The sequence below is a fragment of the Schistocerca americana genome, chromosome 7, assembly GCF_021461395.2.
Source record: "Schistocerca americana isolate TAMUIC-IGC-003095 chromosome 7, iqSchAmer2.1, whole genome shotgun sequence".
NCBI classification, from domain to species: Eukaryota; Metazoa; Arthropoda; class Insecta; order Orthoptera; family Acrididae; genus Schistocerca; species Schistocerca americana.
In genome coordinates this window covers 425,473,045-425,489,453 of record NC_060125.1, presented here as the reverse complement: position 1 = coordinate 425,489,453, position 16,409 = coordinate 425,473,045, and the positions used below count along the sequence as shown (strand labels likewise).

Below are 16,409 nucleotides of genomic sequence, written 5' to 3'. Positions count from 1 at the left end.
TTATTCTTTTTCTATTATTTCAAAAAAGTTTTCTAAGTAGTTTTTTTTATCTATATGTTCCTTAAGGATGTCGTTCGGATATTTTTTCGTATGTATGTAAATTTCCAGTTCTTCTAAGATGTTCAGAGTATGACCTTTAGGAACTTTATGTAGAATTTTGCAGAAGAATTCAGAATTTTTTCTGCCTTAAGAATTTCGATTTTCCGATGTTAGTAATAATCTCATTGACAACTTTCACGGTTTCTTGTATGTTCTTTACATCAGATACCAAAGTTTGTTCCCGACTGTCCAATGCATTATTCTGTGCAGTCGTCGCAGGAAATTTTTTAAATGCTCGGATTACAAAAAAATAGGTACCTCATCCTTGCCTGATCTTATTTTTGTTTGTGTGAAATGCAAATCATAAAGAAAAACTCAACCAAGAACTGTACGTAGCACATTTACAGTCAAGCAAAAGTGTAACACTATTAATTTATACTACAGCGTTCATACATAGATATGTTTGGCATACCAGTCGCAACCTATGCACAACATTCAAAAAGACATTTGACAAGTTAATCGAAAATCAGCACTATAAACGGAAACTAACGACTGAAATTGTATCACCACTAAAGTTCTACATGTGTGTAAAAAATCTTACCAATACAGAATTCGCAAATGAAATAAAATAACTCAATACAGGACTAAAATACAGCTTGAAACCAGAGTTTTACAGCACATTTGTAAAACAACTATACCTATAACAAAGCTAGCAACTGACATGGCAAATTTACCAGTACATGAGCAAAACAAGCTAACAGTAAAAGTAGCAAAAGTTAGAGAAACATAAATAAAAAATAGGAAAATCTACAACAAACAGATTTACATAACAAAATACTCTACTAAATAAATAGTGAACTATTAACAGAAAATGCAATAGAAATGACATCAGACAAATCAGATAGTACAGTCATTATAAAAATAACGACTATATAGATAAAGCAATAATTTGTATCATCCTGCCATCACACAAATACAGCACAAACCAACCAATAAATAAAATACACAAATTAAAAAGCAATTATGTAACGGAAAATTAGTCTTCAGTGACAGAACTGGAAAACGACCGACATGCAAACATAAAGTGCGGAGAAGTGGACGGGGAACATGACAAGCCAGTACAAGTGCAATCATAAGGGCAGTTAAATAAATAGAGAAACAAGAAACAGTCTATCATTATATCCATTATGGAATTGTAACACAACTGCTGTGATAAAATGTGCAATAACAGTGTTACTTGTCACAAAGACTAAATCCGTGCATACGGTATCATTCCAATTGCTATTCATTCCATGTTTCTCGAACTGATCTTCATTTTTCAGTACTTGAGCATTACGTTTTATCACGTGTAGTACAACACGAAGATAGCTCTGAATTTTCGTTTCGTCATAATGTTGCGTGGATTACTGAAAAGCTGACATAGGTGTGCAGTTCAAAGCAGTTATCAGCTGCTACTGGTATTCGCGTGCTCTAAGAAGATTCTCGGCGAGGTGTCTGGTGGGATTAGCCACGGCCTACTACAAAAATAAAGTTACTTAATGGAAGCCGTGGACTAGCTAAAGCAATAGAACTTGACTGATATCAACCAGAACTGACTGCTTTGTGCTCACTGCCGACTTCAGCCACGACATAGCTATTGATTTCTACCTCAACACGATGTCGAACTGCTGCTTGAGTGTTCAGGCCGAAGATTCTCATATTTCGTTTCTTGCCAACGATAACATGGCGGCCACGAAGCGTCGCTTGAATGCAGTTTCCGATTCTACGGTTACACGACCCTATGACATACAGTGGATCAGATTTCTGGAGAACAAAATGAATTCTTCAAAAACTAGTGCAGTTTCGCTGTATCATTTCAAAACTCAAGATAGATCCGAAAACTATCAGACTGGCCAGAAAACTGTTCAGTTAAGCTTTGTCTATACTTTCTGCTGACGTGCAAAACAGCGTGATGAAATGCAGCAATAACTGATAAAATATGTACTGTACTATCCAAAGTTTTAAATATACTGAGGTGACAGAAAGTCATAGGCTAGCGATATACACATATACAGGTGCGTATCGCATACACAAGGCAAGAAACGGCAATGAATTCGTGGAGATGTCACTTGTACTCAGGTGATTCAAGTCAAGAAGTTTTCGACTCGATTATGACCGCACGACGGGAAAGTGTTAGAGTTAGACGCATGGGACATTCTACTTCGGAAATCGTTACGGAATTAAATATTCCGAGATCCACAGCGCCAAAAGTGTGCTGAGTATACCAAATTTCAGGCATCACCTCTCACCCCGGCAGACGCAATGTTCGACGGCCATCACTTAACGAACGAGAGCAGCGGTGTTTGCGTACAGCTGTCAGTGCTAACAGAAGAGCAACACTGCGGGAAACAGCCGCAGAAATCAATACGGGACGTACAATGAACGTATCCCTTAGGAAAGAGCTGCGAAATTGGTCGTTAAAGGTCTATGGCCGCAGACGACCGACGTGAGTGCCCTTGCCAACTGCACGAAATTGCCTGCAGCGCCTCTGCTGGGCCAGTGACCATATCTGTTGGACCCTAGGCGACAGAAAAAACGACATCTGGTCAAATGAATCCCGATTTCAATTTGTAATTGCTGATGGTAGGGATCGAGTGTGGCACAGACCTCGCGAAGCTATCGACCGAAGTTGTCAACAATGTACTGTGGTGGTGCCTCCATAATGGTATGGGCTGTGTTTAGGTCATCGGTCTACAACTGGTCGCGACTGGATTGAAGAAAATTACGGACAGTCAGAGCGAATGATTAGACACCCAGATCACTCGAAATGGAGCCGTTGGGAAATTTCTGGGGCATAATGGAGGGGTCAGCTCATGCACAAAATCCTGCGCCAGCAACACTTTCGCAATTATGTACAACTATACAGGCAGCATGGCTCAGTATTTCTGCAGGGGACTTCCAACGACTTGTTGAGTCCTCGCCACACAGAGTTTCCGCACTACGCCGGTCAAAAAGAGGTCCGGCAGGATATTAGGAGGCATCCCGTGACAAACGTCACCTCAGTGTAGTGTATGTCTACATCCTGTAATAATGAGCGATGAACAATCCAGACACCTATTAAACGATGCTAACATTGTTTGCTCAGACATGCCTCTGCTGATGATAAAAATTATGAATGAACCAAGGAAGTAATGATATTAAATTGTCCAATCCCCCTTACTTCTGAATCTAAGACGAAATTCGTGTTTAAATTATTCACATATGGAATGATGTAATGCTTACCAGTATTTATGCTGTCTACCTCACAGAAACAAGTACCGCATTGCAAATGCCGCAGCAAAATTCTCTCAGCATAATATTTAATATTGAGTTTTGAGGAAGATCATCAGCATTTCTGAATACTACGCATAGACAACTTGAACACATATATGAGCAAGGCAACAAACTCGGATTTGGGGAGTAGTGTTACAAATATTCGTCAGTTTTCTGTAGATGCTCAGTAAGCATACGAATCACCCGAAACATTTCTGAATCACTAAGTTTTCAGTTGCCAATTGCAGCAACAAACCCACATGCGATATTGTAAAATTTCGTAGCTTATGCGAAGGCAGAAATTATTTCGCTTGTGTGACCGCCTTCTGGTGAAGTATTGCAATATTTTACTAACCTGATAGTTCCTTGCCTCAGACGCCGATACAGTAAGGCTACAGCCAGAAATAAATAAATAGTTCTTAATCACGTACAGACCGATAGTAACTTTTTGCCTGTCTACGACACGCCGGCCGATGCGAACGAATGGAATTCACAGGCAGGATGATGTGCTCTGCACAGAGACCAGAGTTCTTCATTGTGGTATTGTAGAGCTCAATGGACACAACACTATGTTAAATGTGACTGTGTCTATGAAAGCATAAGTGAAAAGTGGAAATAGCGATCGTTGAAACGTTATTTAACGTGTTTTTATTAGGTCCGTTTCTTGTCTCCCCGTCTGTTCAGTACCAGGCACTTTGCAAGTACTTACCCGGCCTGATACAAAAGCGCTGGTGACTATCGGAGTGATGATCCCTGTGGAGTTGGCCAGAGTCAGAAAAAGACCAGCCGCGCTTCCGTAGGCGCGAGGGAACAGATAGATGTGGTTGAGGTAGGAGCCGCCGTAAATGGCGCAGCGGAACACCATGGTGAAGACGAACAGCGTGATGATGGCTGGCACGTCGCAGTCGATGAAGGTCAGCGCCAGGAAGCAGATCGCAGGCCCAAAACAAGCTGCCAACATTTCAAGAGCACGGTTGTAATCAAGTACACACTCATGTTATAACCCAATGCGATCGTCAACTTAAACTTAAATAATGCAAAGGACCATTAATCAGTCATTATGTTACATTTAATGAACTTAAGTGCGTTAGTCAAAAGTTATTAATTCAGAGCTAAATGTAATGAAATTAAATCCACTGTCTCACTCAAAAGCTATAGAGCTGTACTCATGTACTCGTTCTGCAACTTACTCAAACATGCAAGAACAAGGATCAAGAAAATTAATCAAACGTGATTTTCTGACGTGAAATATACACACATAAAAAAAAAATTGCGTCACCCAGAACTCCTGGAGATATACGTTGACTGTGGATATTATATCACAGACACAGTCCATTTGACTATTCTGAGATGTCACTAAACCCGCCCAAAGATGCAAATAACCATGCATGAGCAGCGCCTATTAGACGGAGGGGGTCCGACAGCCGTTCAGTTCCAGCCATTCCACCAGGAACGATGTACACGGTTTGTGTTGTCTGTAGTTCAGCCATGCCTAGACGGTCAATACCGCGGTTGCGTCGCGTGCGCATTGTTACTTTGTGCCAGGAAGGGTTCTCAACAAGAGAAGTACCCAAGCGTCTCGGAGTGAACCAAAGCGATGTAGTTCGGACATGGAGGAGATACAAAAAGACAGGAAATGTCGATGACACGCCTCGCTCAGGCCGCCCAAGGGCTACTACTGCAGTGGATGACCGCTACCTACGGATTACCGCTCGGAGGAACCCTGACAGCAACGGTACCATGTTGAATAATGCTTTTCGTTCAGCCACAGGACGTCGTGTTACGACTCACACTGTGCGCAATAGGCTGCATGATGCACAACTTCAATCCCGACGTCCATGGCGAGTTCCATCTTTGCAACTACGACACCATGCAGCGCGGTACAGATGGGCCCAACAACATGCCGAATGGACCGCTCGGGATTGGCATCACGTTCTCTTCAGCGATGAATGTCGCATATGGCTTCAACCATACAATCGACGGAGACGTGTTTGAGGCAACTCGGTCAGACTGAACGCCTTAGAGACACTATCCAGCGAGTGCAGCAAGATGGAGGTTCCCTGATGTTTTGGGGTGGCATTATGTGGGGGCGACGTACGCCGCTGGTGGTCACGGAAGGCGCCGTAACGGCTGTACGATACGTAAATGCCATTCTCCGACCGATAGTGCAACCATATCGCCAGCATATTGGCGAGGCATTCGTCTTCATGGACGACAATTCGTACCCCCATCATGCACATCTTGTAATGACTTCCTTCAGGATAACGACGTCGCTCGACTAGAGTGGCCAGCATGTTCTCCAGACATGAACACTATCGAACATGCCTAGAATAGATTGAAAAGGGCTGTTTATGGACGACGTGACCCACCAACCACTGACGGACCTACGCCGAATCGCCGTTGAGGAGTGGCACAGTCTGGACCAACAGTGCCTTCACGAATTTGTGGACAGTATGCCACGACGAATAGAGGAATGCATCACTGCAAGATGATGTGCTACTGGGTATTAGAGGTACCGGTGTGTGCAGTAATGTGGACCACCACCTCTGAAGGTCTCACTGTATGGTGGTACAGCATGCAATGTGTGGTTTTCATGAGCAGTAAAAAGGGCAAAAACGATATTTATGTTGATATCGATTCCAATTTTCTGTTTAGGTCCCGGAACTCTCGGAACCGAGGAGATGCAAAACTATTTTTTATGTGTGTAGTATTTGTTCACTGGCTACGAAATCCTACAGACTAAGTCGTGGCAGTCGTGTAGAGCCTATACTAAGGAACTCGCTTAAAAACCAGACGTGTTTGTTTTCAACACCTTGTTCGATAGGTATTGTTTTGTGCATTCATGGTGGATTGCCCTAATGAGATAATGCAGCTGTTGATTATACATCAAACTCATTTTTCAATGATTATAACAGTACTACCGCTGCTCCCACGAATATCCGAGTTTGTTACCCATCTCCAAACTCGACGTATAATGCCATTTCAGTATGCACATAAAATGAACTTCAAATAGGAGTTTGTGCGGATGCAATATGCAGCAGTCGCCGGTGCCGATGCTGCTGCTCGTTGGCATCATCAAGAAGCGAGTATCGTCCATCAGAATGGGAAGGAAGGCTAGTTCCCGGTGAGTTGACACTTAATGCATCAGTTTATTCATTTTATACATGGCAACTGACTTAAGATCTGAGAAATGCTATTTTCAATGAAACAGTTCCTTCTAAATAGAACTAATTTTATTTCTTTGAAGGTCTCAGAAACTAAAATAGGTACTTTAACTGACACTATTTCCAAAAACATGAACACTGTGAACTTTCTACTTTTTCTTTAGTTTAGTGTACTGGTGTGCAAAACTTAAGGACGAAAGTAACTTTCGCATGTGCGTCACTGCCAACTAAGTTAACTCGATGAAACTTGGGCCATACATAGAAAGAACTGCTACATTATAGTTCAGAAGGTAACTGAAAGAAATACGCAGGTGAGACGAACAGAAACGAAACTTTTGTTCGACAACAATAATTTCATTGAAGTCGTCACATTAGAAAAGACGGAACAAGGTTCTTAACAGGGTGTGTGATTACTGCGAACAGCAACATGTGCTGTCGTGCTGGCTACAAGGTTGGTAAGGAGGCCTTGGGGAGGCCGTTCCATTCCTCCATCAGCGCGGTGGACAGCTGATGGCTGGTCTTCGGTGCGTGTGGACGTGCTGCAATAAGTCTACCCAATGCATCCCCCACACGTGCTCGATGGGAGTTACGTTAGGGGAATGAGCAGGCCAGTCCATTAACCGAATATCCTCTCATTCCAAGGGCTCCTCCACCTACTCTGTTGGATGCTGTTGCACTTCTTCATCCATAAAATGGAGTCACGTCCGAACGCACCCCTGAAAAGAAGTACATGGGGAAGGGGTACTGTTCTGTGGTAAATGTGTGGGTGCTATTCTGTCATTGTGCGCAGCGGATTAATCTGAGATGTACCCTTTACCCTGTGGCTCCTGCAAGATGCAATTTCCACCCCCACACTACTACAGAAGTCAGACAGACGCTCCTAACGTTCTAAAGAGAAATGCCTGAAAAACTTTCAGCAATAAATATCTTCTGGAGTCGTCCGCTGTAAGGAAATGACACAAAAATTCACAAAATTTCTTACGTAACTAGTGGGATACTTGGGTACTGGAGTAGTGCTAGTTGGTGTAAGAAAAACATGAAACTAACGAAAATTATTATTTATTTTGAAAAAAATCTGAGAAATCACAATGGCACTTTTAGTTATAAACTGAACAAGTTATTTTCGGGTTCTTTTCGGAATGCGGAGTTAAGGATAGGAGTCGCTAATGAAATTTCTATACAAAGTTTAAGATTGTTATTGCCTTGGAAAAATGGCTGAGAGCCGTGCCTACTCAACTTGAATAATTATCCGTTAGAATGTTGCTAGGTACGGTCGAGGCTGTCACGTGTGAAATGCAGTGAAGTCTACTGTTGTGGAGGAAATATGGGATTCGCAAGAGCTGTAGCGCACAATACTGTAAGCGGCGATGACTGCTGTCTGCGCCGCTCGCTGCTGACAAATAAGATAACTTTCGTTCTATCTCGATTTACCTTCGCCGGTCTAACTCTCCCTACACCTTGATGACGTCAAGGACTCCTATTCGCCCCTAGTCTAACTATTGGCGTGGTACACCGGTCAGATAACCAGTCCACCGCGATGCCACTCAAAAATTCGCTCGCAGGCGTTTAACTATAATTCTGTCCGTTCACACTGCACAATAAGTGTGGAGGCCAACACAGTGAACAATGCTTAATCGCAAGAACTCAATATAGAGTCGCACTCCAATTCGCTCTCGACAGAGGTGCTCTCCCAGTGAAATACTGAGGAGAGACTTGTTCCTTGCTCTTTGAGTACATGTATGAGCGCACATGCTTTAGTTACGTGTTCTCGCTCCAAGATCAAATGCGGAATGGCCCCTCTCCATGCCAGGCGTGAAGGGCTATATCTTTCGGTCTCTTCCATTACTCCTTCAGCTCAAGGCATCAGGAATATCGTCTGCCAATCAGCATTGCTCTTCTAAAATGGGAGAATGACGTTTCGTTTAAGGCGACCAATCCGTAAATCTGTAGCATTGGTGTTTGGCATTTGCTGTCTCCCTGTGAAAACCTCTGAAACTGTGTGCTATGTTTGTAAAGAATGCGTAGGCTGGGCCTCCCACAAAATGTAGTGGAATTGGCTTCCAATCCGAACATGGGGTCATTCTCCCTTTGACTCGGGCAAAAGCTGTCTGCTCTACAGGCAGATAGGTTGACTCGTCCTCTGAAGGGACAGGCGTCATGGCATGCAGTTTGCGTCTCCCACGCTAAAAGCCCCTGTGACCGTCGTGTCTTGAATGTGTGTGTGTACGCCAGCATCGAGTATTTCAACCACGATGCGCTTACTTGTTATTTGCATACCGTTTACATGAATTCATACAACATTGACTTTATCTTATCGAGTTTGGGTTCGAATGAAGCGTCTTGATGTGCGGAATATGACTGTGAGGGCCGAATATGTAAGCAATGAAGGGCAGGAGACCACGACATCTTACACAGTGTCACAGTAACATTGACCAGCCAGTGTACGGTGTTGAGAGATTTGGAGGTCAGTACGGGCATGCTACATTATGCCTCCCGCACCGAAACTCCTAGACCACCGAAACAATGATGTTCGACAATTTTCGGAATACTAGTAATCTCCCGCATATGGTGTGTTGGAGCGAAATGCGGTTGGCATCCCTGCATACACCTGTGTTTAAAGTGTCACTGCCATAAGTTTTATTATTTTATGTCTTTCAGTTATTGCTCAGTGCTGTATTGAGTTGAGAAGAACGTTGCGTCTCACATTTTCGAAGTTCGAGGTGGCAGAGTTAAATTTTGCGTGTGACTCAAGAAAATCTTTATAGAGACACACCAAAAGATGAAGAAAGTCTACGGTGATGAGTGCATAAGCCTTAATCGGTATTAGGAAAGGTTCCCAAGTTTTAAAAATGACTGGACAAAAGCTAAAGATGACCCTAGTTCAGGACGGCCTTCGATGTCTACCTACAACGCTCATGTCAGGAACGTCAACGAAATTGTGCGTGCCAATCGAAGACCGGATGTCCGAGAGATTGCAGCAGAATGTAACATTTCAACTGGATCACGTCATGAAATCCTGACGCAGCACCTTGGAATGCAACGTCTTGCCGTCAAGTTCGTCCCACGGCTCATGGTCAAGACCAGAAACACCTTCGCCTCGCAATCTGTGAAGAGCTTTTGAATCACGCAAATGCCAAAGAGATGTTCCTTAGGAGAATCGTAACACTGTTGATAGGATGTGGGTCTACGGTTTTGATGTTGAGACCATGGTTCTGTCTTCACAATGGGTCGGGAAAGGTTCTCCAAGACCAAAAAAATATCGTCAGGTCAAAGCTATGGTGATAGTTTTCTTTGCCGTTGAAGGATTAGCTCGTCACGAATTCGTGCCACAGGGACAAACTGTTCAAAAATGGTTCAAATGGCTCTGAGCACTATGGGACTTAACATCTGAGGTCATCAGTCGCCTAGAACGTAGAACTACTTCAACCTAACTAACCTAAGGACATCACACACATCCATGCCAGAGGCAGGATTCAAACCTGCGACCGTAGCGGTCACGCGGTTCGTGACTGTCGCGCCTAGAACCGCTCGGCTACAACGGCTGGCGACAAACTGTTAATCGATGGTGCTATCGGGACGTGTTGCGACGCCTGCGTGTAAATATTGGGAGGAAACGGCCTGAAATGTGTCGAGACAATTCATGCCTCTTGCATCGCGATACACACCCCCACATTTATCCCGGTTGGTACGTGCCTATTGCACAGAAAACGATATGACTGTGCTGCCATATCCTACGTACTCTCCAGTCCTGGCCTCTGTGGACTTTTTCTTTATTTCCATAGATGAAAACCCCACTGAAAGGACGAAGATTTGCAACGACAGACGAGATAAAAGAAAATTCGCAGACGGCGCTTCGAGCGATACTGCAAGAGGCGTATCAAGACTGCTTCCGGAAGTGGAAACGGCGTTGGGAGCGGTGTATCGATTGTGTAGGAGAGTGTTTCGAAAGAGACCGTGTACAGTAAGTAAAATATCAGCGTACAAAAATTTTGTAGACAAAGTTCCGGAATTTTCTAGACAGCCGTCATATGAGGGTACGGCCAGAATCACTACTCAGACTCAATCTGCACTCATCTGAGAAGAGCACGCGACCCTACTCCCCGTTGGTGCAGACCGTAAGCTTTCTCTGACATCACAGACGATGCTGCTGGCGTACGGGTGTCAACGGAACCCCCATGAAATCGTCGTGGTTCCGTGGAGCGTGAGATTGCGTGCCTTGTAGTTCTGTTATATGTGGCTGGAATTGCACCCACTATTTGACATGGGTTCCCTCTTTCCTGTTGCTCAATGTAGCGGTCATCTGGCTGCTGCAGTTGACCATGGACGTTCACAACCTCTCCTTTGGACAGAAGTGTCTGTTATTCGGAACGCTCCCCATGCACGTGAAACAATTCTGTGAGCAATACTAAACTCGTAAGCTACACTCGTTACACTTCGTCTTGCTTCCAGTTTCGTTTGTTGTCTCCAGGCCATGTTGCTACGGAGAACACCACCACATTGCACGGTAACTGCTCACTGACACACACTACCTTTGCCCCTTCATCTCCCGCGCGTTATGGGGCCAGCACCATAGGGCGCTATAGTCACGTTGACCTCACGCCATGTGGCGTCCAGCTTTCTGTGCACGATTGTTGGACTTGTGGCAACATGCCCCCGCATTTTCGTTCATTCCCATCGAGTAGTTGATATGCTATATTAATGTATATGTCATCCTCAAGTTTTGCAAACAGGGTAGTCATATTATCTTTTGATGTGCAGGTATGCAGTTCTACACTTTTCCAAGTATGAAGACTGGTTTTTTGGGTTGCTGCTTCTCCAGAGCATTGGGCGTGGCGTACACGGTGACACTGCTGTTCCCAAAATTACAGTCGGTAAATAGTTTGAATGGCTTGTGCAGTAATTACGGTGGGTGCGATAATCGGGGGCTGTCGTCCCTCTGGAGTAGATGATTGATTGTTGGGTGCGCGGGGGGGGGGGGGGGGGGAGGTGGAGAAGTACGGTGGGTGCGATAATCGGGTGCTGGCGTCCCTCTAGAGAAGATGATTCATTGTTGGTGGGGGCGTGGGGGGGGGGGGGGAGGGGGAAGCTCTGTGAAAGAAGCGACGATGTTTATGGTAGAAATAGTAAAATATATCATCTTGGAAAAAGATTAACTGCGAGAGATCAGCCGGAAGCGACCGTTACATTATGAAGTTGGTGACATTACTCAACTGTCTCATTAGTAGCACACAGGACGACTTACGATACTGACATCTCTAAAACGGTAACACTCTCAACAGAATCAGTTAAAAGAGAAGAAAGTTAGCCTCTTCCTTTTATTGACATAGGGATGAGAAACAAATCCCAAAGAAACAAATGAAATTGTTCCGTACTTCAAACACTATAAATTCCTCTCTTATAAGTGAAAGTATATTGTTTTTGACCTCAGGAACATCTTAGGTTATGAAGGATTCCAGTTTTTCTTTTTATTGAGGAGGAAATATGATGCAACAATTACAACGAATTAAAATATGTATTTTCATAGTTTTGGCAACATGTTTATTTACTATACAAACATCACTGTCACATACAAACTCATAAATGATACTAGAGCGGTATTATTTATGTCTTTGAGACATTTTTACTGTTTGTAAGACTAAATTGTGTTCTTATGATTAAAGAGTCACTTTCCGTGGCAATCTTAAATACAATATTACATTTGCGGTATTATCCATGAAGAACGTTTGAATAATTTAATTCTTAATAACTGTTTCATAGAAAACTCCTTTCTGATGAATATAACAATATTGATAGTTTATAGTTTCATACTTTTCGATAGTCTCTTATATTTACACATACGAAATAAATATTATACCTCGCAAGTCAGTCAATCTGCGACAGCAAATACAATTTTTACTATGAAGAAGAATTGAAATGCTAACTTCTGAAATGATAAACACATTGAGAAAATGTTAATTAATTTTCACATTTCAATTAAATTATTGTACAGTATGTTGTACAATCATAAATAGACAATTTGTAAGATTTAAGTTTATTTTATGTCTGGTAACAAACTAATGGCTTTATCTGAGTGTTACTGGTAGTCTAAAACTATTTTTTGAGTCACATGTACTCTTGCTTATTTCCTAACTTTGCCAACATAAACCTTCAGTCTCAAAAGTCATAATAAAAATGTGGGTTGCAGAAGGAATATATTACTCTTGTGTGGATAGGCAATTACTATGCCCTCTTTAAACCTGCCGGCGTCATTTTCAATGCCACAGAATAAAACAGAAGGGAGAAACCTGAGTGGCATGTACCTATAGGTACAAGTAGAAAGGCAATCGAAAACGAGACTCCCGTAAAGCTTTCGAAATTCGCTCTGAACTAAAAACCTGAGTACAGAAGTGTTGATAATCGATGAAATCATTTCATTAGCTGATAGATGTAACCAACTACTCTTTCACACATTTGTGGGTTTTTTCAGATATTCGTACTGTTGGTTCATTATACGCGATTCAACGTCTGTTAAGTGACTGTTTTTGTTAAACGTAGGGCGTAGAGCTCAAATCTTGGAAGAATTAGTGTTCACAGGTCTGAAATTTATATAATGCTACGCATATTTCTTTTGCGATATGTAAGGGGCGATCAAAACGTTTCCGTTTGAGGGCGTTGGTGCAGCGTATACGCAACGTAGCACGACTCCGATGCCTTTATATACCCCTTGACACGTAAGCAAGGGATTAGTGTGTGCATTCATGACTTTCCGATATGCGTGCGATAAACGTGGAAACGTGAACTATTGCGACGTTATTAGTAAATGCGTACAGACAGGACCGACGAGATGTTGTTCTTTTCTTGGCTGCCGAAGGACAAACACTGGTGGACATCCATCGGGGAATGAAGGATGTGCATCGGACAGCATGTCTGTCGAAAACCACCCTTGCGGAATGGTGTGCCAAGTTCCGTGCTCGTCGTCATTCGATCTGGGATTGCTTATCGATTTCAAGGGACTTGGTGTCTCCAACTTTAGGGAACGGTACTGCGCAACGCTGGAGAAATTGCGGCTTACAATTAAGGCAAAATGTCTGGGAAAACGGCGACAAGAGCTGCTGTTGCTCCATGATAACGCACACATCCACATCGGCGTTTTGTAACACAGAAACGCTAACTCAAGTGGAAGACACTATCACCTGCCATAGAATCCTAATCACTCTCCATGCGATTATCGCGCCTTCACTCCCTTTAAAAAGACTCTCAAGGGTTGACGATTCCTGCCGGACGATGATGCGCAGCAAGCAGTTACGGATTACTTCACGCAGTAGGAGGACAAGGGTTTCATCAAACACTTATCTTCAACCTGGTGCAAGATTGCCTCAGGGTTCACGGCGGTTTTGCCTGATTGGCATACCGTTTCTGAACTATACGGCCTTCGAACGGAAATTTTTTGATCGCTCGTTTAGTTACACCACAGAACATCAAAGAAAAGGGAGTATCGTAGAGCTCACAAAAATATCTCACTAATTCCCAATAAGGTAATTCAGAACAATAAACACAAGGGTAACCCATTTTTCTGCGTTAGCATATAGGCGCAGGTAATTTCGTTTTATGTAGTGGAAGACTTATAACTCAGATTATGAATGATAGCAGAATTTTACGAGTGCTTCGTCCTTATTTATCAATTTTTACAGCATCGTATCGCAGTCTAGAAGGAACAGTGGTAATCGAACTATAAAGAGACTGGCTCAGCTACGATATTTGCAATGTAGAAGAGATTCTCATAGCTTTTCTTAGAAGTATACTAAAAGAACATAATACTAGATTTTTAACAACAATTCACGAACATTTACTCTAGGATTAGAGAATATGTCGAAAGTACGGATGTGCCAATACCACAACAGTACATTTTTAAGCGTGCTCTTCTGTCACTGCTTGATACATTCATCTCGATCTGCGCACATCGCTGTTAACTTTTGCAGAAACAAAGCACTAATTTACAGAACCGTAACTGTTACAAAAGTAGTATTAATGACAAAGACTGATAAGAATTGTTGCTTTTCACGTGTACTAGATTAATATTCAGTCACTCAGCGACGACGACATCCTTTTGACGTCACTGAATTCCTCCTAACAAATGCATCTGGACAGAAGACAATTATTTTCATACAGGTTTCGGCGGCGTTTTGCTACCTCGTTTGAAGTACACAGCGTCAGCATAATTCGGATTCATGTTTATGGGCCCGTCTTCTGTTTCCTCCTCTTCTCTCTGCGCTCTTCCCATTTAATTTCGTGATTGTCAACAGAACCAAAAATGAGGAACACGAAATACGGTATAAATGAAATTGTCATCGCCACGTAGAAGACGTATTTCCACTGCTGTACTGTTTCCTGTAAAAGAATTCCAAAACAAGTGCTCTTTAATGCCTCTCGGTCAAACAAGATATTTCAGATAAATGGGCTAATCGCAACTGCCTAATCGCAATTGCGTAAGATAACTGCTACAATTAAACAGAACAAGTATCATCCAAAGCAACAGGCACTCAAAGAAAAGAGTGTGCAATAGGGAAAACTGTTACGGAAGCGTCTGGAACAGTAAAGAATGTGGCATGGGTAATAAAATTAGAGTTAAACTTTTCCATGGTTGAAAATATGATACCTGCAGTTCTTGGTTGAGTTTTTCCTTATGATTTAGTTGCTCATCGTCTCCTGTTTCATTCAAATTGTTGACCCAACATTTCTTAGGCGTTCCACCAGATAATATTTTGCTTTCACTTTTATGTGTATGTAATATGGTATGATTTTGTACTTAAGACACAGTGTAGAATAATGCATGCTGTATGGGTTTCATCACTTTGATTTTTAGGCGTAAGAAAAACACAATGTTCCCCTAGTTTCTCTTGATTTCACACATAACAACGTCTTCTCTGGGCCCGCAGTATACACAAGGTCAATTTTTTCTTTCAGTTGGTACAAGGTTAGCTGCAGATTGTGTTATTTGACTCGTCTTGATTATACTGATTCAGAAAGAGTCCGTTTCGGCGGAACTGTCATTTTCAAATGTTCATGTTGAGACTTTATAACTATGCAGGGCGGCAGGTTCTTTGGCCTCCACATACAATTATCAAGGGCCCTCAAACCAGCCTATCTTTCATTTCTAAAATATTAATCTGCATGCATTTCACTACACCATTACACTGTCACGCAAAGTAGGTAATCGAATGCTATGTACTAGCAGGTACATAATTGGGAGTAAGGTGCATGCATTTCCTTATTCTGCTCATTTCATCAGGGGACGAGAGGGAACTTTTGCTCTGTGAAGAGGCTAACCGCTCACAATAGCACGAGGTGTGGGGGACATCCACTCATTGGGAACTGCGGACAGAGACCCGATTCTTGGCTGGCAGCTTTCTCTTTCGTTTCGGTGGAACCGCCATTTTCAAATGTTCATGTTGAGACTTTATAACTGTGCAGGGCGGCAGGTCCCCACGTCTCTTCATACACTTATTAAGAGCCAGCAAACCAGCCTTTCTTGCATTTCTAAAATTTCGGATCTCAGGGGCCAAGCTCGTATTTCTACAATGATGGGGGCAGTTTTCTCGCGAAAGCCTCATGTACTGAGCAGGGATGTGCCAGCTTCGCGCCACAACTGTGCTGTTGTTAGGTATGTTTCAGAGAAATAATTGCTGAGCTCCATGGGATAGCTGACAGAACAGCGCCCCGCGTTGCGTCTCAGTTATCACATTCTTTTGATGCCTTTCACCAGGAACATACCTGCACAAAGCCCTAGCAGAGGCTATGATAGGCTACACGACTGTTACGTCAGCACACGTTTAAAGTCAACGTCGGGAATTGGTGGGAATGAACGGTATTGGCGCGTAGTTGACGGAGTACGGTAGTGGGAGTCTCGAAGAATTTCTTGTAAGGCCATAATTGACG

At 42.9% G+C, this 16,409-nt stretch overlaps 1 protein-coding gene across 1 annotated transcript in view; it reads right to left on the bottom strand.

Annotated features, from left to right (window-relative positions):
* Window positions 1-14,393: 14,393 nt before the first annotated feature.
* LOC124622980 (putative inorganic phosphate cotransporter) overlaps window positions 14,394-16,409 on the bottom strand; it is a 150,454-nt gene continuing 148,438 nt past the window's right edge. The window contains exon 9 of the mRNA XM_047148769.1: window positions 14,394-14,861. Coding sequence (XP_047004725.1) covers window positions 14,706-14,861 — 156 coding nt within the window. The 3' untranslated portion in view covers window positions 14,394-14,705. The remainder of the gene's footprint in view (window positions 14,862-16,409) is intronic.